General features: G+C 48.5%; 1 protein-coding gene across 2 annotated transcripts in view; it reads left to right on the top strand.

Annotated features, from left to right (window-relative positions):
* cadm3 (cell adhesion molecule 3) overlaps positions 1-26,042 on the top strand; it is a 66,309-nt gene that overhangs the window by 19,854 nt on the left and 20,413 nt on the right. For both annotated transcript variants that reach the window (XM_029131989.3, XM_055503563.1), the window contains exons 3-4: positions 10,154-10,303; positions 21,606-21,758. In XM_029131989.3, the coding sequence (XP_028987822.1) occupies positions 10,154-10,303; positions 21,606-21,758 (303 nt within the window). The remainder of the gene's footprint in view (positions 1-10,153; positions 10,304-21,605; positions 21,759-26,042) is intronic.

Raw genomic sequence — 26,042 nt, 5'->3', positions numbered from 1 at the left:
TTTACTCTAATTTACCTCCATACTTTAGCCACTTGCACTATCTGTGTACATCTGAATCTCAGTACAGCCTCATAATTGGATGCCCCGACTCAATATTTAATCCTTCGTGTCAAGTGGGTCACCTATAGTCGCCGGGTTGCGCCAGTTCTCCCGGGCCTTAACAGTTGGAGTGACCCTAATTAGCAATTAGCCCAAGAGAGGCGCCCTAACGGTGACTGGAGCCTCCTCGCCACCCGCGCACGCAGATAAAACCGCCACTGTCCGACGCCTATTGTTTCCCCCGTCCGCACCCCGCGCTGCCATTGTTGGGAGCGGCATGCCCCTCCCTCCCCACTCCTCTTCCTCGTCGTCTTCGTCCTCCCTCCCCGCGTCCTGTTCTTTCATTGATCTTCATTGTCTTGATTGGGAGTGACAAACCGCGGGGGCCGTCTGAAAGGTTGCGTTCGTTACAAGAAACAAGAAACACACGCACATTCCACAAGACGTGGTGGGGGGGGGGGGGGGGGGGGGGGGGGGGGTGTACATGGCCACACGGTCTCCTACGGGCACACACTAAAGGACACACACATTTTCCCAAAGTGGTCCCCGGAGAAAACACGTCCGGCTACAAGGAGACAAAACATGCTCTTCCATTAAAAGAGCACAAACCATGCAAGACACACACACTGTACACACTGCTCTCTGTGGTCTGTGCACATTAACATTTCTGCTTATCTCAACCCTGCCCTGTCTTGCTATTTCCAGTGAGACACACACACACACACACACACACACACACACACACACACACACACACACACACACACACACACACACACTCCAAAAACACTCTCCAAAAACACTCTCCATCGTCCTTTCATGTCATGTTGCAGCAGTCAGAGGCGCAGAGGGGAGAAGAAAGACAGAATCCTGCCTGAAACAAAACAAAAAGACATCCGGTAGAACACCCAGTCTCATGTAGCGACGCAACAATTACATGACGAGTAGAGAGAACGCGTTTATTTGTGATTTATAAGTGGAAGCACTCAGACGGTGCGAGTTGACGCGATACCAAAGAAGGTGACTTCAGTCGCACCTGCCCCTCTCCCCGTTTGTCGTAGAACTGTATCGGAAGCGGCTGCTAATTATCCCCTCAACATGGCGCTTTACCGCTGCATGCTAGATTGATTTTATAAAGACATCCAAATGAGTTATTGATCAAATGTGCGGTGGCAGCAGACTTGACGCGGAGTCGCCCACACCATAAAATGCTGCTGCCGTTGAACGCGCTCAGGTGAAACAAGCTAGCATTCACGCGGCGCCGCGCGGCTAACCGCTTCGGACCTCTCCCGAACGGCGGCATGCCTGTCATTATAGCCTCCTGCTAATTGCGCCACGCTGCCTCCTTGATCTGCCTCCAGCGGCGCCCTCGTCTCCTCGGCCTGTTTGCAGTCGGGTCACAGAGACTCGCAGGACACACTTCTGCCGCCTCTCCTTGAAGGCACTGGTGGCGCGGCGCTTGCTTTGCACCCCTGCCGAGCGCTACGAGCGCGACGGGATTCGATTCCAGGAAGACTTGAAGGGACCCCCGCTGGAGAGTGGCCGAGAAACAACAATGTTGTTGAACTGGCCACAGAAAGTTCAGGATACTTTCAATGAAACGCTCTGTAACTTAAACCTTTCCCAGCGCTTCCTCTGTGGGCGTACACTTTCTCCTACTGGAGACTCTTGGATCCATCCATCATCTCAAACAGTGTTTGTTACCGCCGATGCTGCCAAAGCCCTCCGAATAACAACTCTATTTATTTATTCTACGAGCTCATCTCGGACATTGGACGGTTTATGTGTTGTGCTTCGCTAGCTGTTGATTTTGGCTCACGTCATCCATTAGCTCCCTAACCTCATTCCCTCTCCATTTTACCCCCCGCCCCCCCGTGATTGAAAGCCCCGCTTGTTGTTTGTGCCACCGGATGACATTTCGGTTGTGTTCTGCATTTTCCAGGAGAAACCCTCTGTCTGTTTGTGTTTGGCTGATAGACCTTGAAAGCGGGAGAGAGGGAGTGAGAGAGGTGGAGGTGTGCGTTTGTCTGTGCGTGTGCGTCAACGGACGACAATGGCGACTTCGTTTCTTGGGTCAGGCTTCGGGTCACTTTGGTTGCTCCGGTAACCCTGCTCTGGTTGGGTTGCTTGGCAACAATCCCCTTTTGTTCCAAATGATTTAATTTGAAGCATATCTTTCCTCTTCACCTTTGGCTCACCGGCTCACCCTCTTTCTCTCCCTCCATCTCGCTCTTTCTCTCCCCCGCTCTCGCCGTTCCCTTCCTTCCTCCGCCTCAGCTCCTCTCTTTCTTGACGAGCTTAAGGACTATTCCCCATTTCTAATCTCGGCCCTTCCCCGGGCATTGAGAGCCCTATCCTTCTTGTGCCTGGTTTATAAGTCCCTGCTGTTATCTGAGGGTTTTATGAGTGGCTAGGTATGTGTGTGTGTATGTGTGTGCGTGTCCCAATAGTTTGTGCAGTTTGTAGATGGGGACTTTGCCGCTGTACAATGTGTGTGTCGCTGCATATATGTTTGTGATCGTGCTGAGACCGGAAAGCGCTGCAATAAATTTGGGAGCATGTCACTGTCTAAAGATTTCAGCTGGAGGTGCAAACAATGAGATTTACATTAATTAGAGCAGCAACAAGCCACAGTACAGTACAACAGGTTGTCCGCACGCTTCTGGCATGTAATGTGCCGTGATTATGCAAAACTACGTGGAAATCAACGGCGGCGAGGCGGCTTCTGTCGCTGCGCTCGGCATCAGACGCGTTCGTGCGCTTGCAAAACAAGAACGCCGCCGCTCGCTATTTGTAGCCTTAAATCCCGGTTTGTTCAGAACCGACTCAAGGAAAGCGCCGACCGGACCGTGGACTTCCTCCTTCCTTCTTGATGTTGCTGTTGCTGGTGGGTGTTGTCCACACACACGGAGGAGAAGCAGAACTGCTTCCACCCACAGCGGGTCCAGAGATCTTAGTCAAAGGGCAGACTCCTGGTAATTGACTACTCATTTCTTTAAGTGGTCTACTGGCAGGGACCGTCAGTGCATTTGCCAAGGCATTAAAGATTTCACTCCCTTTATCTTCCCCTGTGTGTGTGTGTGTGTGTGTGTGTGTGTGTGTGTGTGTGTGTGTGTGTGTGTGTGTGTGTGTGTGTGCACGCTGCTGTGTACAGATGGACACAATAAAGCCCGGTTTTCTGTTCTCCCCCATCAAATGTCGCTTTCCGACGGGCCAAGAGCCCCTCTCCTAAATCAAAAACATCTCTCTGCCGCTGTTTCGCATTCTGTCTGTGTCCAATCGGTTCATTTCTTAAAGGAGCTAAGCTGGCGCAGCTGTCAGAAAACGAGCACTATTACTAAAGTGGTTTACTGTGCGTTATGATACAGGGAAGTTATCAGAACACAGCGGAAAGATGATTACATAGCTCATTATGGCATGAAAACACAGTGGCTGACTAATGTGTTTGATTAGCAAGTAGGCAAAGCGAATGCCATGTTTTCTGCCTCCCGTTTCCAATGGGAGTTCAAATAGATACTGGTGGATGCGGCGCGTCCTGCTGCGCAGCGTTAGCATCGTCGTCGTTCTGCAGGTACACACTTCCAGGATCACTGAGCAATGGGACGCTAACTTCCACACACGGGTTTGACCCGAGCTCACAGTAGTCTCTCAACATGCCCATTGTGTTACCATGGACAACCCACACGCGCCTTATCTGATCCCCTCGTTCCTTCCACTGCACCCCGTCCGTCAGCATCTCTCTTTATCCGTCTCCTTTTTGACTTTCCGTCTCCACTTCTGCTCCACTTCCCAGCATTCTGCTCCCATTGTGTGTGTGCGCGTGTGTGTGTGTGTTTGTGCTTTTCCACTCTTTTTGCCCGTTCTCTAAGTCACCCTGTCAGCTCTCCTCATTGCTCTCATCTATCTATATATGCTTATTTCTGCCATGTCCTTCGCTCACCTCTCTCTCTCTCTCTCTCTCTCTCTCTCTCTCTCTCTCTCTCCCTCCTTCTTCCCCATCGCCTCTGTTTTTCCCATGTGCATTTCTGCAGCTCTCTCGCCCTCTCGCTGCTCCGGCTCTCTTTGTCTTTCGCTTCCTGGCAAATCATTATTCTTTTTCTTTTGTCAGCAGTGATGCTGCTGCCCTTTTCTGCACGCCGAACCCCTCTCCGTCTCCCCCTCCTCCCCCCGTCTGTCTCAACCCGTGCTCCCTTTTCTGTCTCGCGGCGCTGCTCCGGTGGCAGGGTGGGGCGGCCCGGCTCCGGCGCCTCACTTCTGCAGACGCTGCGATGGCGGCGCGGGTTTGTTTGTGTGCACGGCGGGGGGAGGGGGGGGGGGGGGTCTGCAGGAGGATGAGGAGGTTGAGGGGGATCGTCTGAGCTCCGAGCTAACTATGTTTGACAGGCAGCAGAGGTGGCAGCGGGGTCGATGCTGCTGGAGGTGGTTGGAGAGGGTGAGACCGCGGTGGCTGTTTTAAATGTACAGGACGTCGCTCAAGCCCTCGGCCCCAAGAAAGGGATGGAACAACTGAGCAGTTTGTTTGTGGAGGCGGCGGGAGGGGGGCTCTTAAATCCAGAATACACACCCCACTGATCCCTCATTACTGGCCCGCCCGCCCAAACTCGACGATTAAAAGTAATCCGTCATCACCCCGAGAGGGAGGCGGAGTCAAAATGACGAGAACCGCCCGTCTTTAAGAGACGCGACTGTGTGAAAATCAGGCTGCAAACAAAGCGTCTTGCTACATCTGCTCAGTGCTGCACTTGAAGAGTCGGAGTAATGTTTGTTCTGTGAAAAGGACGGGTAGGGGAGGGGGGGGGGGGTGGCTGCCACTTTAAAAATGACTTATTCTACATGTTTTGCCTTTCGGTGGGGACGATTGTCAAAATACCTGCTCTGGATTTACATTTTGGCTCACGGCAGGTGGACGAGGCTGTGCGGGGGTGAATAAGGGGGGGAGGGGGGAGCTTAGGGAGGATTGAGGTGGGCAGAAGGGCGCGCACGCATACTGTATCCTACACACACACACACACACACACACACACACACACACACACACACACACACACACACACACACACACACACACACACACACACACACACACACAGGGGGAGGGGTGGTAGTTGGGGACAGCTGGGCATGGATGAATGGTGTGGGGGAGGTAGCTTCGCGTGTGTGTCTGAATGTGTTCTCTGTGCGCTTTTGGGAAAAAAAAAAGAGCGCGTGCCTGTTTTTCATGCATCGAGCTGCATCGGGAGTATTTATAAGAACATTCTAACACGTTTGTGTCTCTGTGAGTGTAGGAGCTTCCTGTCTGTGCGCTGTGAGAGGGTGTGAACGTGCTGCCGTGTACAGTGTGGAGGGTGTGCGTGTGTGTGTGTGCGTCTCCGTGTGTGTAATGGCCTGAGTCACACCGTGCATCACGCCGTATTAAAACGTACCTGCTGCACAGCACACGCTCGAACGCGCTCACGTGCGCGTGCAGCCTCAACCACATGCAGATAAAAAGCATCTCATAAATCAGACAGATACACACGCCGCACTTTATCCCCAACGCTGCGCTGCACAAACAGATTCGTCCCTGCCAAACAAACACGACCGCACAGACCTCTAGAATAAGTCCCGTATCTACGCGTGAAGAGGGTTCGTGGACACGTTTAAATAAGTAGCACCAGCGCATGCACCCCCACAGTCCAGTAAATAAAGTTCATTAACCCACGCTAATTAGCATAAACGCTGTAAAGCCTCGCCGGGAGAACAAAATAGGAGGGAAAGACGGAATTAAGGATGGGAGAAGTAAATGGGTTTATGGGGGCGATGGGAGGGGGGAGGGGGAGGGGGCTCGACAGAAGGGTGGAGAGGTGAGGGAGGACGAGGGGGAACAACCAGGACATCAGGGCAGATGGAGAGGAGGGGGGGGGGGGGGGGGGGGGGGGGGGGGGAACACGGAAATGTCTGAAGTCGCTGCGATTTATTTTCTCACTCCTTCAAGGCGGTGAAATCAGTGGAAACAAGAGGAAGCTGTTTTTCTTCTGGGTTTGTGGGAAACATGCGTAATTAATATCACCTTGAGACGGGATGAGAAGATATTAATCACTCTCACAACTGTGTGTTTAACGCCTCGTCAGAATCAGGAGATAGCTGGTATAAAAGAAAGGCTCCGACCTCTAAGTCGGCCTCATCTTCTGCACGCGTCGGTAGAAGACGTTTTACAGGAACACAGTAGAGCTCGATCTTGGCCGCGTCGCTGTGAAAATACTGTAATGCACATGTTAAATACAGGTGGTTATAAAGAGGTTCAGTGGTGGAAGGACTCTGAGCCACAGACTGTTCATTTATTGTAACAAATACTGTAAGAAGCTGAGGTCAGTGTGTTTTATATACGTCTATATGAACACAGGCCTGAAACAATGGAAGCTCCTCAGCACCATTTGACGTTATTGACATTGGAAAAGCTTCAGATCTGACGATGAGTGAACTTCCTGTCATACCGCTGAAACCGCAAATGATCCTTTTTACATTTCATTGTGGAAAACATGCATTATGATTATTAATTCGACAGGAAGTTGCAGACAGAGGGGTCAGAGGGCGCCTCACGAGGGACGCTGTGGTTGTGTGCTCTAACTATTTGGTTACTGCGGCTGCTCCTGTTTCACATTTCTTTTTGTGTACAAACAAACGAGACGCCGGCGTTGTTTGCTCATAATTCTCTCCCAATATTGAGTTCTTGTTTGTGTGTTTTCTCTCTGGTCAGACTTGTGTTATTCCTCTCTATCCAGTCTTACAAAGCAAATAATTGTTACTGTTATATGAAGCATTGCTCCTTTACATCTGACTCCTCCTCTTCCTCACTGTTGAAGAGCCCTCCTCGGCTTCCCACCTCATTTTATCACCACCCCTCCTGTACATAGCCTTACCCCCCCCCCACCCCTCCTCCGCATCCCAGTCAGCCTTCTACCTCTGTGTTCTCTCACCTTGTTGCCGGCTAGAGAAGGTGTAAATTGCGTTGCTTTAAATACCCGTGTCTTCCTCGGGCTTGCAGCAGTGGAGACGTGAGCGTGAGGAGAGAAGAAAGAGGAGCGAGCCCCCGTGTTTAGCCTAATGTCTGCTGAGGATAGATAGGTCTCCTTTCATTTTTGCAGCCAGGGTGTTTAGCCTGACTTAACCATTCAATCTCGGGCTGAACTTCATTTCCCCTCTTTAACTTTGTGCTTAAGTAGCTTCAAAGGTAAGAAGAAGGGCTGTGTCTGTATCCGAGGCTTATGGGGGTCAAACGCTGCTGGTGCCTCGCTCTGTTTTTGTTTGCGTGAACCAGTTCGGAGCCGCGTGCCACGTTGGCATGCGTGTACATGCAAACCACACAGACCTTTTTATCATCGTATTTCATAAAGGCTAATCCCCGCGGCATCCGCAGCAGTTAACCTCACCCATCTGACCAGATAATGGCCACTTAAGTTGGTTCACAACACTGTTAAAAGACCATAAATTATCTTTATGCTGTTTAAGGAGACCCACACAGCGCCACAAATAAATTAAAGCAAACTTATCGAAGGTTAATATGTGACCATGGGGCTAACGAGGTTGCTGACACGCTCTCCTGCTGTACTACATTGGGCCATTTGTATGCATTAGTGGAGGTTTACATTCAAAATGAGCCGAGTAAAACATTTAAGGCCTAATGCTCAAATAAAGTCAAAATAACCTTTAACTGATTAATTAATGTAGAGTTTCTTACCTGCTACAACCTCGGCCTCATCTGCGTGTGCTCGCTAACAAACGTGTTGCAGGTGTGTGGTTCATCGTCCCCAGCGCTGGAGGCTCATGGATGAGTCAGCATGTAATAGGAGGACAGGGGGAGCTGGAGCCTCCAGGACTTAATTGGAATTGTTGCCAATTTTAGATTTCATAATCCCCACCGTCTTCAAGTTTTGAATAAATGCCTATAATCCAATGTCTAATTCATCAAAAATGCCTGGATCTGATATAATAGCGATGTTTATAAAAAAATCCTGACGTTGTGGGTTTGAATAATTTACTCAGCGTAAACATTATACAAATTTAATAAAACCGATCGGCAGAAAGAGAATTATACATGCGATGAGATGCAGTGTGGAAATTATTAAGATGTTTGAAAGGGCCTTTAAGGGGAGAGTTACAGTTTAAGGGTAATTTGTGTAACTCCGTGAGCACGGTGGTAGGAAATCCTGGATCTGCCGCTAAGCCCACTAAAACGAGTCACTCCGGGACGCGCTGCGAAGAAGCTCCCGCATCATCGTCTGAATAACTTCACCCGTGTCCCCTTTAATGGCAGCTACCTGGAAAGTCAGCAGTTTAACCAGCGCAAATGTCACAGCGAGCCTTGAACGCCGGGTGTTTTTAGTCACGATCACCAGGAGCCCGTGGCAGCTGAGGATGCGGAGCGCGTGGAGCCCACGGCGCCGTGTGACGTGACCCCCCCCCCCCCCCCCCCCCCCCCCCCGGAGCGCCCGCGTCAGGCAGCGGGAATCAGCCCGAGCCGCTATTAAAGGAGACACTAATCCGCGGTGCACTCGACCACACGTTGTGCCCTCAGCCATCACGGTGCTTAGAAAGACCGACCACAAGGTCAAGGCTGCCTTAAAAGAGCACAGAGAGACTTAGTCTGACACGGCGCCCTTTGAATCCTCCCACCAGCACCGGCTGCACCTCGGAGAAGCTGCTACAGCCCCGAATCCCTTAAGCCTGGAAGCAAACTTAAGTTTTTCCTCCTCCTTTTTCTAATAAGTCGTGTTTGCCGCGATGCTGAACTCGCCGACCGGCTTTAAAACGACGGCGTGCGCTGCTCTTAGTTCATGAACTGCAAGTGCGTATTTCTGATTCTACATTTCTACATTTTCCAGCCCCCCCCCCTTCCTTTTTTTTTCCACGTCTTGATGGGAGTTCCGCCGAAGCACACTTAAGCAGATGTTCATCCTGCAGAAAAAAAAAAAAATCAATTCCACCGCCGGTGCAAGGATGTGATAACGCTCCACGCCGAATATAAACCTGTCTCCCGTTTGACAATTTGGTTCCAATTAAACTATTTATACACGCCGTATTTTCAGGGGTGAGGAAACCGCTTTGAGGCATGTCTTCTTACGAGATGTTCCCTCCGTTGTCACTTGTGCCATTTTTGTTTTGTTTGAGTTAAGGTTGGACGAGCACTGGCACGTTTTGAAGTGATGGGACGGCTCAGCGTGGCTGCGTGCACCCCAGGCCATAATAACTTAACAAGGCCACAAGTGCTGCGGTGCCCGTATTAGGCTCCACTCACCGTAATGGGAAGCTGCGTGCTTCAATATACATCTCTAGTTCCGTCTCGCGTCATCGTCTGCCGCCCGCACTGAATGCACGGAGCAGAATTAACCTGCACCATTACCCGTTATCAAGGGAGCGCTGTTAAATACCATAATTTGAGCTAATTTGAATACTGTTCCACACCCAGACAGGTCACTGTTCAGTGGTTCCTCTGGTGTTTTACTTCCAGCTCCAGCCTTTCGCATTCCTTCATTATGCCGCGTCATTCGTATTCTGCCTCTCCGACTCTTCCGACCTGCTCATTTCCATAATGCCCGTCCCGCTTGAGCTTGTTCCGCGCCAGCCGACACATACGCGCGCCATTAAAAACAGACGCGGATACCCACAAAAGGGGGTTTCACCGCCATTAGAGCAGGGCTGCTCTCCCGTTGTTGCTTTGACCTGTCGGGGGCCGCGTCTGACACGGCCTCTTCATCTACGCCGCTCCCTCAGGTCGCGCGCTCTCCAGATACTACAGCCACTGACTCATCGCTCTTACATTGGCCTCGTGGACACACAGCCCAATAGCCATTTGTCTGCAGCTTTTGTCCCTCTGACAGCACGACCGCGTGTGTGTGTGTGCGTGCGTGCGTGTGCGCCTTCAGAAAGACAGATAGAGACGTATCGGTGATCTGACAAGCAGAGAAAGAGACGGGCGGGGGGTGATGGAGAGAGAGAGAGAGAGTGAGAGATCAAGGCGAGTAATGTATTTTGTGTCTTTATCTGATTTGTTTGTTTGTGCTTGCTACTATTTTTACTTGTGGAGCGTCTGCTGCCTGGTCTCCTTCTCCTCATTTCTTCTCCTCGTCTCACCTAGACGACGACCCCTTGCAGCCGGTGACCTCCGATGAAACGGTGTCCGTGGGGGGCACCGTGACGCTGACCTGCCGGGTGACCGAGAACGACAACTCGTCCCTGCAGTGGTCCAACACTGCACAGCAGACCCTGTACTTCGGGGGGAAGAGAGGTGAGCAGCGATACGGGATGAGAGGATCTAATGTCAGACCGTATCTCGTACAGAATACATTCAAATACGACTTGCTTTGCCAAATGTGGTTTGGATTATAGGTAAGTGCTGTCTGGATCCTGTTCACTAGCAATATATTTTCCAGTCAGTTTCTATTCTGCAGAGGTGTTGTAGGAAGAGGCTGCGTTGGGCGGCTTCATGAACAAAACACAGCTTTTTGACAACAGGGAGGGATTTTTCACAAACAAGTGTTTACTCTTTAAATGAAGGTCATGGTTTCAGCCCGTCCCTTTCGTGTGCTGCGAGTCACTGATGACTTTTGCAATTGTTAACCGAGACCACAGTCTCCTTAACCCCCAGCCCCGACTCACTGGTTTGACTTGCGCAACCTCAACCACTGGACTGCTCATTTCCAGGAGCGATAATTTAGAGAAACCACAGTAAAATGTGTTGACATTTGGCTTTGGCAGTCAACGGTTCACAGACACTTTCAGAATCCACTCATACGCACACTTCCATCACACACACGCACCCATATACTGTACCCATAAAAAAAACCCAGATGCAAATGAATGCACTTATGTTAATTACCATTTGTATATATCCCTGTCGGCCATGTAACCAATCTGACTGTAAAACTATCTTCTATTTCCAAGGCTACATGCAAATGAACACGGGTTCGCGTCCGTTCATAGGCTGGTTGCAATGCTCCGTCATGTGTTTGTTAAATGCCAGCAATGCACTAAATAACATTCACGCGCTACAATTAGGCTTAAGTTTAATCTGCATGAGCTTCGTGCCGCTACCGCAGTCAGGGATCAGATAAAGGAGCGGTGTAGAACGTTTCTGTGTCTGTCTCGGGCTGCAGAGACAGGATAGTCGGGTAAAGTGTCACTTTAGCTGCTGTCAGCACAGAGATAAACTGTGTCGTCGCTAGGCTGGCAACACGTTTACTGAAGAAGTGACACACGGAAGAACTAAAGGTTATTTGTGCACTTCTGCCATTTCACATCTGATCTGATCCGCATCTGCCGCTAATGCATGTTATTTGTGTCATTTTTCGAAGACAACTTCCCAATAAAGATGTTTGCTGCAGCCTTTGTTGGAAAAAGGCTCTAATAATTACTTAGTGCACGCAGGATCTTAAGCTTTGTTCAAATGAAAAAGCCCCTAACAAAGACTTTGGTGGACTGAGATAGCAAATTGCATGTTATTGTACTAGTGCATGGTGCCAGAAGTGATCAGGGAGTGAAAAAATGAACAAAACACGGGACAAAAACAAATCTGACTGATGAGATGTGTCCAATTCCAACACTACAAACACGGTGCATTTTAAAGAAAACCTGTTTGGGCTTTTTAATCGTGCACTTTCTAAGAATTGATGGCTTAACTGGCATTTCCTGATATTTTGATTAGCGAGACTCCCCATTTGGTGGTGCAGAGGTCCAACATATCACAACAGAGCCTGTGTTTTGAGAAGTAAAAAGAGCGCCGAGGGATGGTGGGAACGCTGACACTGTAAATAAGGAGTGACATTATAAATATGGCGTTTTGGTGCTAATGATTACTTTTGACTGTGTTCCAAACATTGTCAGGCATGAAAAGGAGCATGCACAGCAGTTACTTTTGAGTAAAGACAGGGACATTACTGCGCAATGATTGCCGCAAAAACATGTTTTTCTTTTTATCTGACACGACATAAAAGGCTCAAAATGATTTTAACGATTGCTCCAACTTTGTGCAGTCTATCCTTTTTTCAATAGCTTGACATGAAGCAGCCCACTTGCCAGGTTGTAGCTGGAAGAGTAGACAGCGGCGCAGATGGAAGGAAGTCATGGGAGAGTTGTATAATTAGGAAAGAAGAACGTCCCCCGTGCACTAATACAACACTTACAACACCATAGAAGTGACGTGAAACAAAGACTGAGTTACTGTAAGATTGCTCTGCAGAGGATACAGGGACAACATGTTAGTAGCAGACAATTTGGAGAATGGGGAGAGAGAAAGGTGGGGATGCACAAATGGAGAGATCAGCGAGCCTTTACTCCAGATGGAGCTTCAACCGTAGACAAGAGAGGAGGAAGATAGAAGGTGAGGCACTGCCCTGCAATAACACTTAAAGGCCGACCTCTACAGTACTTTGGAGAAAATTGAGAAGAGTACTGCGCGAGGAGGAGGATGAGGAGGAAAGGGAGCGCTCCAAACATGCAGAGCAGATGCTGTGCAGAAAGCAGAGAGCTGAGGAGCGGAGACCGGGCGATGGGAGGTTAGAATTTAACCCTTAGGACGCGGTGTCTTCTCTTTGAAAAGCAGCGGAGGGGCGAATGCTTTGTGATTTGGTCACAGGTTGTTGATTTCTATAAGTTACACGCGTCTGTTTCTGACCGGCAGCGTGTTTTTGGTTTGATGTGGGAAAAATAACATGCACATGGCAGAGCAGGACGACGGACAAGTAACTGCTTGAGTCTGCAGTCATCGACTCCTGGAGGCGCTGCAACAAGCGATAATGCTGCATGCTAACACGCTATCAATGAGTCAATGTTGTGTGCCTATTAAAAGCCAGTAATGGAAGAAAAGGCAGCTCCATAATAAATGGGGAGATGGCCGGGCTGCAGCTTTATCTTCAGTATTTTCAAGGTTATAGAAGCCGTGGCCTAAAGAGGAAATAAAGAATAACCGTAGTGCAGCTTTATTGAAAAGATCATGATCATCATTTTTCTAGCAATTTGACTGGAACTCTTGGTTTCCACGGTTTTATTTGTTTACTTGACGTAACGTTTGCCAAAGATTTGGTTTGGTCGGGTTGATGTGGCCCTTTGTCACCTTCTCATATTGTTGTCCAAAAGAAAAAGCGTCCCATAATTGTCCATTCAGAGGAGAATGGAGGCAAAGGAGAAACAAACACATTAGCAGAGTAAATAAAAGGGTGACAGAATTTAAGGAATTGGGAGGACAGACGGGAGAAAGGATGCTTAAAATTGCTCAGTGATCCACTTTGAGACTGATAGATTGAAAGAGGGAGTCAATTACCCCAGCAGAGAAGAGCAGCTACAGTGCAGAGCTGCAGCCCCAGTTAAGACGGCAAGGCTGGAAGGAGGGAGAGCAGAGAGCCAAAGAACTTCGTTCTCTGAGTGGATGAGGAGACGCAAAGGAGACAGGGAATGATCTGAACTCCCCTCCAATGCGCGCCAACACAGCACAGCATGCGGCGGCGGGAGATGAGGAGAATGCATGGGGAGGCGTGAGCTGGGAGAGAGAGGTGAGGAGCGGGCGAGCGAGAGAGAGAGAGGCAGATGAAGAAGGAGTGACCACAGACACGCTGCAGTAGGAAGTGTACGACTGTGAGGTCAGATGCCAGAGAGGCAAGAAAGACGACAAAGATGGATATATTTTTTAGCTTATTACTTTAAACGTGATCTGCAGAGGTAGCCTCATTAAAGCAAATAGAAGCAGAGACAGGGACGTGGGGAAGAGAGTGGATGGAGCGTGATGGATTACATTACAAACACAGGAGAAATGAGTTTACAGCAATTAGGCAGGAGGACACGGGGAAAAACAACGCAAGATCTAATTTATGAAAAACAAAGTTCTCATTCGCAAACAATGCGACGGAGGACGAGAAAGTCGCGGCCGGAGTTGTGATGTATGTAACGTCAGCCTTGCTGGGATAAGCACAGGGCAGCATCGATCCAGCTCTTCGTGCTAGATCGAAAGGCTTATTCAGGCAAGCAGCGCCACTGATATATGTAAGGTCACAGAGGCAGAGGTGGGAGCGGCGCGTGGGCACCTTTTTATGTGACATTTATATGGAAGTGAATAAAAATTGATATTAAAAAATTACAGTAAAGGAACGAAACGCGGGGAAAAACCGGCCTGGTTCCAGTGGAGCAGAGCTAATGAGAGTTCTGCTACTGTAACCGCCTAGATAGAGATAAAGCAAAACAGAAAATTAATTGTTCGGGGACACACAGCCCAGTTGTGTTTATTTAAGCAGATACAATGACAAAAAAAGAGCTTTTTAAAGTTAATCCCGTCCTGCATTAATCAGAGCGTGAACATTTAGAGCAAAAGGAGCCTGACATTCCACAGCAAAAATAAATGATCTGATAACTGTAGAGAATTCAGGATATTTTGATACATTTTAATTCCTTAATTCCAGATAATTTATTTTAAGGCCCTTAAAAGGACCCAGTGATACCCTGGAGGGAGCGCGTGGGATTGGATTGATGGATGAGCGCAGGAAAGAAAGGACCCAGTGCTGCTAATAGAAGAGATTAGACAGCAGGGAAAGCATGAAACGGATGGGTCTCCATATTAACGCTGCAACAGGAGAGAGGGACGGCGGCACAAAGAGCTGGACGCTCAGTACACGAATAGAAGAAGTCAGTGAAGCCGTCATGATTTGACCGAAGGACACGTAGCAGCTTCAAAACTGATTCAGATTCTATGAAGACAGAAGCCTTCAGCTGTTTGATGAGTGACAGCGTCCTCATAACAAAACCAGTAGCAGGCGCACTGGTGACAACAAACCAGTTGCTACTAAAAACTGGGATGGGGAACATGTGAGCTTTGCCCCAAAGTAGAGGAAAGTCCCCACAAAAGAATAATAAAGTACAAAATGAATCTGATCGGGGATTGGAGCTGCCCCAAAAATGTGAACACTCATAAATCACATACGTGCTCGTTATGGGACGCGGAGTCAGATTTGCGTTATTATGTGCTTAGAAAATCTTGGCAAACATGGCGACACGAGGCCGGTGCCAGTGACTTTGCAGAAGGAGCACATTCAATGAAACGCATATCAAACACCAGTACAAAGGCGACGGTCCTCCATGATGGGAGGCCTGCGTGCAGATGGAGGCGCTGCACAGTCATCAGTCGGCCGGCGATGAACTCTGCAGCGGTGGAACAAGGGTGTTTGCTCTGGTTGTGAGTCAAAGCTCAGTCTACGGGGACAACGCCTTGTTGTGTGATTCAGGGCCTCAATCAAGAGTCAACCCTGACCACGCGGGCGCTTTTAACCCTTCGTTAGACGCCACCGGCAGTAATGTCTCCCGCCGCATCCCCATCGCGTAACAATCTTCCTGTTCCTCATGTGCCCGAGATCTATGATATATGCATTTTAATTCCAGGCCCGCCGCTCGCCTCGCGCAGCGAACTCTTTCATTCATTCCAGTGTGCAAACAATCGAGGCGGACCTGCCGCGCAAACACCTGTAATTTGAGGTCTTGCAAACAAATTTGCTTGCAAGAAAAAACAGAAAGAAGACGAAGAAGGGAGGAAAATGGCGTGTTTGCTCTCAGGGCTTCTTTATTGAACCTGATTTGTCGTGTGGCGCGTCTGCAGACGTCAGATCCGCCGCGGTCCAGTTTAACCGGGGTTCGCCTTTCTGCCGATTCACAAACATGCGTGGTTGACGCGAATCCTCCGGCCGAGCTGCTAATATTAAGTAGGTCGTCCGCGCTGGTGAAAAAGCCTTTCATTAGAAATGCATGTTAAACACATTACAGTGTAAATGGAATAAAGCCCCGAAATGCTGAGAAACCCCCTTCAGAGGAAGCGACTGGGCAGCGCTGGCTCTGGGACGCGACTGCGAAAGCAGAGCGCCACTTGTTTTTTTGACATTTTGTGCAAAACTATTGATCTCCATCACATCAGTCGGAGTTTTCTTGGTGTCTGGGAAGACTCTCTGGAGAATGTATTAGCAACAACCATCACAGGCGCGAAAGGCGGCATGAGAGCCTTTTAAAACGCAGCCCTTGAAAGAAGGCTTCTTCTCAATTTTCCCTTTGTATCGTCTGATCTCTTTTTTTTTTCCCCTTTAACAATCACGTGCCATGAGAGACAAGTGCAGCGAGAAGAAAGAGAATTCTCCCCGAGAATTCAAAGAAAAATCCAATTTATTCCTGTGTTAATGAAGTAAATAAATGAAACATGTCCCCTAAGTGATTTAGACGTTGACCTTGTGCTTCTCACTCACAGGAATGAAATATAAATCAATAACTCAGCCATACAGTACTTCACAGCACCGGCTCCACTGGTGTTAGTCAAATCTTTATGGATCTCCACTGTTTCTCTTAGATGATGGAGGAGGCTGCTGTAACGCTGACACGTTCATCACATCGCGTTTCTATGAAATGCATATATTTTTTTGCACGTTTCATGCGATAACCAACGCACTGTCATCCGCACGCGTTTTCATTCAGTGCTTCCACAGTGTTTCTTCAGCCGTAAACTGGGCCGAACCAGACTTTTCACCCTAAGGGGGAGTGTTTGCATTTAGGGAAATGACGGCCTCTGCAGCCGGTAGATGAGCATCCAGCCAGAAGGACGCTAGCTCCTGCACTAATTAATAGCTTCCATCCTCTTTCCCAGAGTCAGTGCTGCTTTTACCCATGTAGGAGTCCTGGCTGCTGCTCGCTGCTGTTCTCTGGCTATGATATAAGCACAGCTAACCTCCCGGCTCCATCTTCAGATCTAACGGACTCACACAAGAGCGCTATCGATTTTCTCATCCAACTCTTAGCAAGTGCATTTCTTTTAAACTAGGCTGGTGCACGTGGAGCACATGGGAACATTAGGCCTTTTATTACACCGAACAAATGAAAACGGGCTGTACACACACACACACACACACGCGCGCGCGCACACACACACACACACACAAAGGAGGCCGTCAGAGTCGGTTCAATCAAACAATTTAAAGACGAGCAGCAATGTTAATGCAGCTGAAAGCAGCAGGCAGAGCAAAAAGCCGGTGGGGCAATTTCTTGCTTTCCTTAATTTCATTTTTTTCTATAAAGGTGAGGAAGAAGTAGAAATTAATCTACGCTTTAGTGCGAGGCATTTTACAGTGTCGCGCCTGCTTTTAATCCTTTCGCACCAGCCGGCACCGGCAAACCAGCTTTTAAAATGTGTCATTGGTCAGTGTTATTCGCCACAAATCCCCAGTGGCCTTTTTTTTCTGCTGTAAATACTACATGGCGGGATTTCATTGGCATGTTGCTGGAAGCTAATACACCGACGGGAATGTTACTCTCTCAAGTTTCAGCTGGAACTAATGCCTCCTTGCTTCGATTTGCACCACCCTGGGCAATGTTTTGCTTCCTTCTGTTGCGTACGCTCGCGTTAATGCTGCCTTTTTTTTTTTTTTATTATTCTGACTGACGATAAGGAAAGCGAGACAAGTGGATTGAGACATAGAAAGACGTGGATGGGAGGAGGGACGGTGGATTAAACAGACAGAGGTGTGTATTTACTGAGCAGTTCTTAGTTGGTGCACTGATCCAGGATCAATTGACACTCTCAGATCAGTAGGGATGGTTGGATCAAGGGAAGCCCGTGGTCACTGAACCCAGATCAGCGGTTGGAAGCGACAGATAATTAGGGAGCTGGAGTGATTATTCAGAAACAGATGGGAGGATGGAGGCGACATGTGTGGGAGAAGGAGACAGAGAGCGATAGAAAGGGAAGGGAAGGAGAGGCAGCCTCTTTGGATTAGAGTGTGAGCTAAATGCCTAAAATGTAAAACCAAATTAGAGAGCGCGAGAGGCCTGGGAGATGAAAGACGAACGGCGAGCGAGCGAAATGGATGGACCGAGGAGAGAGACGTACAGAGGAGGGGAGGAGAAAGGTGGCGGAGGTGAAATGCAGATTCAGTCAGAGCCGACGAGGGAGATGAAGAGAAGCTGCGGGGAAAATACCGCTCGCTAACTGATGCAATTTGCCTCAGCAACAGCGGTTTCTCACCCGCGGAGCCAATAAAGACTATTTAAATCCGAGCGGCTTCTCGGCAGAGTGAAGGCTCGTGCTCTGTACGTGTGTGTTGGCCGAGCGCGCGGCGCCACGCGAGAAATCCCCACTTCCCGGGTGTTGGAAGTTGAAACGGCATGCGGGAGATGGGGGAGAGCGGGGGAGGCGGGGCGAGGTGGGAGACGATGGGGGAGTGGGCGGAAATAGCTGCAGCGAACGGATCAACAGCTGGACCGCTGGGGGGGGGGGGGGGGGGGCGCCGGGACCGGAGTCACGGATCCTGTGCTCGACATGTAAACAACACGCACGCGCTCCCTGACCACATTACTGCACCTGTAGCGTCTCCTCAGTCCAGATAATATAATAGTTAGATAATAATAAACACTTTGTGTAATTACCACCTTTCTGACAGCTTCAGCCTAACAACGGATCAATTACAAGCTTGTAAAATAACAATTAACGGCATTAAAAATCGCGAATTTCCTCTTTTAATACATTTGGAACAGCTTCACTGGAAGCATTAAAATTGCTCCATTACCGAGAAACGCCGCTTCCCGTCAGTCTGCTTAGCAGATGGCTCTCAGCGCTGTGACACCTCAGCCCCAGATGATGTTGCCATGGAGAAGAAGCCGGAGCTGCGGCAACAATGTTCCGTTGTTACGAGTCGCTGCAGAACAGTTGGCGAATACGTCAAAAAGTTGACCCAGAAAGCGACGGAGAGCTGAGCTGCACGTTTCATCCGTGTTTTACATCGCAAAACAACACAGACCGACTCGACTCCGAACCAGAGCCCGTCCGTCCAGATGTCCGTCAAGGTCCCATAAGAAAGTAATCGGGACTTTGCCGTTCTAATCCCACCGCCCATATTCACGCGGCACCCGTTAATCAGGTTTATCTGCCGGATGAGACGGGATCCATTACGGCCGCTCACAGGGACGGAGAAGCCAAACAGCGGGCTGTGACCTTTTGACAGGCTGTTAATGGCGCCGCCATCGCGGGCTAAACAGTTCAACGCGCATGCACGATATTCAGAGCCGTCCGAATCGATGCCCCCCCCCGTTACTAGATATCATATCATATCGCTGCAGAAAATCCATCACACCTGTGCTCTCGAGCAATATACATCATTTATAATTAAAAAACGAGAGAGAGAGAGAGCGAAGAGAGAAAAGCCCGGAGTTAGAAGAGATTAGAAATGGGTGAGACGTAGGAGAGGAAGACAAAGACGAACGGGGGAGCGGAGGGAGGGGGAGGGGGGGGGGGGTGAAGGCGGGAGGATTAAGGAGACTGATAGTTGAGTGTAGGGTCCACGGGGCATAGATAAGTGTGAGCGTGCGAGTGAATGAGTGAGTGAGTGACCGCGCGCCCCACACGCGCGCGCGCCGACGTGCAGAGTGTGGCTCATGAAGACGGATGTGGTGACCTTGCTGGGCGATAAGGCATGAAGATAAAGTAGCGCTGGATGAAATAACTAAAAAATAGCGGGAAAGCCACGAGACGCTGGGGAGGCGCGGGAAACGCGCGCGAGGAGCCCGGTCGGACTCGGGTTTGCTCGCGGGCGGGCGGGGGTTACGATTAGTTATGCCGCGAAGGGTCGTGAAAGCGGAGGCACAGGTGCGCGCGAGGCAGAGTGACGGATGGAGGAGCGGGAAGACGGCGGCGTGATATGTGAGTGAGGGAGAACGACGGCGAGACGAGGCGACGGGCGCAGATGCGCCTCCGCGCCGAGACAAAGCAATAAACAATATGACATTCATCCTCCGAGTGCGTTTCCTCGCTTACAATGACTAAAGTTTTATATCTTTAATTTTTCTGACACTTCTGCTAAATATTTTATGCACGAGCCGTAACGGGGCATTGAAGGAGGCTCGGACCCAGCGGGTTACGAGCTGGCTTCCAGTTTTAAGAGCCGCGCTTCCTCTGGAGGCGACGGCCTCCTTCCTCACTTCCCGATCACGAGCGTGGAATCGTCCCCGTCTCTGCTCCTCGCGCTCCCGACCCGCGTCTGTTCACACCTGTGATGCTGCAATGCGAACACGCACGCGTGCAATAACGAACCAAGCGGCCTACGGCACAGCGCGGGTGGAGCTCGAACCTTCTCGTTAACCCCACTCGTCTCCATTTAGGCAGAATGTGTTTCACCCTTTCTCTGAGAGCTGAGAGGAGCTTCTGCAGCTACGGTGTCTGTCAGGGCCCCGGAAGCCGTTCCGCTCAGGACCTAGCGCGCGCTGAGGTTTTCCTCAAACTTTAGGCGGGAAACAAAAAGAGGCCACAGCGACGCTGAAGCTGCTCTGACCACAGGTCTGCGGCGAAGGACGGCGCGATCTGGGTCCTACACCTCATTAATAGAGCCCGTGAAGCTGCTGCGGCAGACAGACAGACAGACAGGCAGACAGACAGACAGACAGGCGGCAATCACGCTGCACAAACAGCGCAGAGGTCGATGCTGTCACGGAAACGAGCGCTTCTTTCGTGGCATTTCATCATCATCTATCTCAGCCGCTCGCGCTCTCCTTCCCTCTTTCACCACTGGGTTTCTCATTGATGACAAAGCCATTTATGTCTCACTCATACCCCGCTCCCCCCGCCTCGCTGCTCGCCCTCCCCCCTCCCGTCTCCCCCGGTCTCCTATAGTTATTTATGCTTTTCCACTCTTGTTTTTTTACCTTCACTTTCTCTCATCTCTCATTTTCAATTTGCATCCTCTGTTTCCTCCCCTCTTTGTCTTCCTCTGCTGCGCTCACGTCTCAGCTATTTTTTCCTCCTCTCTCACCTCGTCTTCTTCACTCCTCCTCCCCCTCCTCCCGCTCTTGCCGTCTTACATCATTTTCTCTCTAAACACGACCCCTCCCTCCTCCTTTCCTCTTTACCTTTCTCTTCCCTATGCCTTTAATTCCTTGCCTCCTACTCTGCACCCTCTGCATTCTCCAACTTGTGCTTTCCAGACTTTTCTGATTTTCTTTCCTTCCTTTCCTTATCGTTTCCTTCTATTTTTAATTAATCTCTCCTTCCCGTTCATCTTGTTCCATCGTCTCCCTCCATCCCCTCAACCTCAGTATTTCTCTCTGGCCCTCGCGTCACCTCTCCTTCAGACTGCTCCTGATGTGATTTTAAACCCATCCTCTGTGGCTTCCTTTCTTTTTTCCTTTCCCAGTCCCACTCACATCGCCTTCTTCTCCTCCTTGTCTTTCTGCCTCCTACTTTTCTTTGGACCTCCTCCCTACTTAGCAGCAGGAGTAGTTGTTAGAACCGACAAGCCCTTCTTCTAACAGCTACTCCTACTTTTCCTCCCTGAAATCCCCCACCCACATCCCTGACTTTCCTCTCCACTCTTGACACTGTATTTTTCTCTTATTACTCTTCACTGTACTCAGAACAGAGCAAATATGACAAAGCACTTAAACAGCTGAATAATAACAGTTAAAATAGGAAATTACAAAAATACGGGAAGGCAATCATTCCGAAGTTATACCTTATGTGACTTCACATTAATACTTCATAAAGTAAATCAATTATGTATGTAATAACCAATATTCTCTTCCTCCTCCAGCGCTGAGAGACAACCGCATCCAGCTGCACCGCTCCACACCCACTGAACTCTCCATCACCATCTCCGACGTGCAGCTGTCCGACGAGGGCGAGTACACCTGCTCCATCTTCACCATGCCGGTGCGCACGGCCCGGGCCACCGTCACCGTGCTGGGTGGGTCACCTGAACGTGCACGAAAAAACACGAAAGGAGTCATGCTTGTACCCAGGTGCCAGGCATATTTGCAATTTGACTCCCCGAATCCTGCAGAAACCAAACAAACATAGAAGTTACTGCTTTCAGAAATCTAATAAAGGGAGATTATTTTCTCAGGTTTAAAAATAAATATAAAAGAGGCATTTTGACAATATCAACATATCTCGCAGGCCTTTGTTTTCCAGCCCATAGTTTCCTATCGTGTTTGTTTAGGCTTAGCTAAAATTATTCTTTGCTCTCATTGAGGCTTAATTGTGTCGACCAGACGTTCTTCCCTTCCCTGTGTTCATACTCCAGTGTGTCTCCTTTCAGACTGATTGACAACTCTGCAAATCATCTCGACTGCAGTCTATCTTAATTTCCCCCAAAACCTGTTGAATTGTGACAAATTTAAAAGGGATGCATCAAAGCACTTGACACCCTGTCGTATTTTCTCCTCATTTGTCAGGTTGTTTATAACAGTGCTACAAAAATAGATACTTTTAACACAGAGAACTACGGTATATTGTTTATATAGCTCAAATTCACCGCGAGTGAGTCTGTGACATTGTTTTTCACAGAAGGACAGTCTTAACTGGATTTTGTCTTTTTATAACAAAGAATAAACCGATCTTCATGTGTGAACGTGACGATGTGCAGTGAAAAATGAAGTACAGTGTTTCAGCGACTGTTCCTTTTACAGCCTTCAGCTACAATGTTACAACTTAATGCCTCCATTCACTGGCTTCAGTCTGTTTCAAGGTCTGACCTCATATAACCGTTACACGCAGGTAAAAGGACTCGACTCGTCTCGTCTCCGCGGAGCTGTTATTACCTACTGTACTGCATGTGTGATACTTCCTGCAGTAAAGCTCCGTCGCCGTGTCAGCAGCGAGGGTGCGTGTTTATTGATCGCATTGTCACTTCATCTGTTTTGGATACCGCAAACCGTCTTTTGACTATTGATTTCTGTTTGCTGGCTCGCCGTTGTTCCTCTGAATCAGCTGATGCTGGCAGCGCTTCACGGTTTCTCATGGAGGCGATAACAAAGCAAATGTGCCTGGCAATGCTGTAATGCACCAGCTAATGGCCGTGGAAGCACCGTGGAGCCTTAGCGTATGCACGGAGAGACAGCTGGTCAGATATTCCTCCGAGGTTGTGGTCGCTCGATTTCAGAGCCTCCAGAACCTCTTTAAATTGCTGTGTATGTACTGTAGATTTGTCCTCTGATCACAAACAAACTACATCTATATTTATTCAACAAAAGGGTTTCCATGACTTATTTATTTTTTGCAATCTTTCTTGCATGAATGTTTTATTGTGAGCTTATTTGTGATATCAAGGAGGCTGATCATTTTTTTGTCATTTCATCTCAGATTGTCTAATTTAATACACCGTCGTTTGCCAACAAATTCTTGGATCAAACCGAGCTGCAGATGGTTTCTTTGGAAAAATGCACTTAGTGGAAACCAGATATGCAAAAACCGCTGATACTTGGGGCAGGGCTCGGTTTACAGCGCTTGTGCTGTAGCGGAGAGGCCAAAGGGCCACTCCCCAAATTTGGGGTTTGTCACTGAAGAGCGGTGGACGCGTCCTCGAGTGAACGACTTTGTGGGTGTTTACTCAGATGTTTTTAAAGTGTGTTGAAAGTAATGAAATGTAGTTGCTCTGAACAACAGCATGAGCAGTACAGTAGGCCTCCAATGTTAATGCGATGCTGGTGGGTGGTTTGAGGAGGGGGGAGTCAAAGCAAGGGTCTACTTTAGTTTTCTATATTCAAATCATCATGAGACTCACTCCTCCATGTTTTTCTGTTTTTTTTTTTCAAATTCACAGTAATTGTAATTCAAGCATTTTTTTTCCCTTTTTGTTGGCTGTAATTGATGGCTGTGACACTGTATTCTGCCTCCAATAAATATTTCATCACCCCTGAGAGCGAGCCAAACCATTAAAAATGTATGGTAAAATGTCTAAAACGCGCGGACCCCTGTGGGGGAAATCAGCCAAACATATCGAGTTTTGGCAGAGCGGCGTTGGTGTGTGTGTGTGAGTCAGCGGGCGTGCGCTGGGCCTTGTTTTGACATGTGTCGTGTTTTAGGGGACAGATCTGCTGAGTGTGGTCAGTCTTAAACGGCCGCGTGTCCGCCGGTGTTAAACGTGCCGCGTTCCCCTCTGCTCTCTCCTCGGCTAAGCAGAGAATAATTTATGACGGCTTTACTCTCTTTTATTCTCCTTGTAGAGGGAAGGGTCTCGACAGGGCTCCTACAGCCAGTCCTATATGTGCAGTGCTATTCCTTCATTAATATTCAATGCTACTTTACTGCCACGGAGCTTCCTTGCACAGTGCACTACATCAAACGCTGCTCCATAAAAAATTGACCACATTTTTATTTTTTTGATCTGTACCTTGGATATCGTTGGGAGGACGGGAGATCATCGGTATCTATCATTCATCACTGAATATTTGACATTGTGGATTATTTTTTTTTGCCCTGAAAATATCTTATTTTTGTTAACTGCTACAAAATCTCATCAATTTCCACAAAAGTCGCCTTTTTCCTTTCTGATCTCGTCCCCTTATCAATCTACTTTTCTGCCACACTCTCTCTGCTTCTTCCCTCCCTGCTCTCCCTTTCTCCCCTTCACTCCTTCTCTATCCATCATCCCACTTTTCTCCGTTAATGCACAGGGCGGTGGTGTATGTGGTAGACGGCGAACCGAATGTTCATTATTTTCAACAGCAGAATGACAGTAAACTTCGCCAGCACTTGGAGGGAAGCGCTTCCCACAACGGCTATAAAAAGTTTGTTCAATCACGATGCTAAAGTCTAAAAGCACATTGGCAGAGCGTGCGTGTTCGCTCCTTCCTTTGCATCGTGTTGTTTTGCTCCTCGACTTGTGATCCAAGTTAAGACAGTAATTAAGCAAAAATGTTTCTTATTCCAACCGAGTCCGCTGGAATCTGGGAGAACACCTCTGGGGAAGGAAGATGAATCATCAGGGTTTGGATTTGGCTCGGAGCGTCTCGATTCTTCACTTGGTTTGAATCTGACCTTTGGTTCCCGTCGTCCCTCTCAGTCTTTCATGTAAACTGTCACCCAAGGCTCCAGTGTCCCTGCAAAAAAACAATTTAGGTCCGACTGAGTCATTCTAACTCCCATCTTGGCTTTTAGCTAATGAATTCTGGGAGTCGTATTTAATAATCTCTGTAAAATATAATTTACTTGACATTTTGAACTGAGCTGAAGTACTAAGATCGAGCAGCCGCACGGTACTATTCACCAGACTGACGTGAATTGTAGAAATGTCAAGGCTGTCATAGATAATGCAGAAAGCATGCAGCTAATTTTAAAGGGATAATGCATTATTATTTTTTCCAGTGCATTAATTTCAAGTCGGTCTTTCTTCAGTAGGCAGCCCGTCTGCCAGTTGGGACCTCTCTGCACATGTCGCTATACTCGACGTGCCACGAGGCCTGTTCCATCGTTAAGCTAATAAATGATTGAATTGATTCTCTTTTGGCGGCCTTTGTTGTCTCTCAATTTAGCTGGTGTCATGTTTTGGAGTTTTACTGAAAATGTGGTTAGTGCTCGCTGCTGTATTCAAATTCTTCAGGAGGCTGATATGCACCGAGCGTCTGACCTTTTTCACTGAATTAATAAAGAAAAACCAGACTCAATAACAGTCCACTCCATGCTATTATAGATTTCCCCTGTAACCATCGTCACAAACTGAAGCATCCTCCAATAACTCCTAATTTCAGATGCCCATTCAGTTGATATGGCTAATATATATATATATAAAGCAGGTGACTTTTCAAAATATATTACTCCATTGTTTACTTCATTTCCAAAGCAAATCAGGATCCAGCTCCAGCGATACCCTGCCTCAAGATTTCTTTGTATTATTTGTTAATCTTTTAAAGTTTAAATCCAATGAATGATTATTTCCACTTAGATTAATCTTCCCCTCGTGTCTTCATGAATCATTTCATCCATAACGTGTCAGGGAATGGTTTTGTAACTTCCTGCAGCCTAAGGTAATTCAATAAATCGTTGTGCTGTGGTGGTCACTTGTCATAAAACAAAGACGGATTCTTGCTCCGGCCTTGACAAAGCGCTCTGTCGGCGATGGCTGCGGGTGAAGTTTGGGGTGAACACAAGCTTTGCAGGCATATCAGCTGCTGTGCAACAACTATTTCAGGTGCAAGTCTTTCATATTATTCCCCCAGATGCCTGTGATTTTCAGAAAATTGTATCAGCT

Source organism: Betta splendens, chromosome 17 (genome assembly GCF_900634795.4).
Source record: "Betta splendens chromosome 17, fBetSpl5.4, whole genome shotgun sequence".
Classification (NCBI taxonomy): domain Eukaryota; kingdom Metazoa; phylum Chordata; class Actinopteri; order Anabantiformes; family Osphronemidae; genus Betta; species Betta splendens.
Note: the sequence above shows the minus strand (reverse complement) of the source record. Positions and strands in the feature narration are given on the sequence as shown.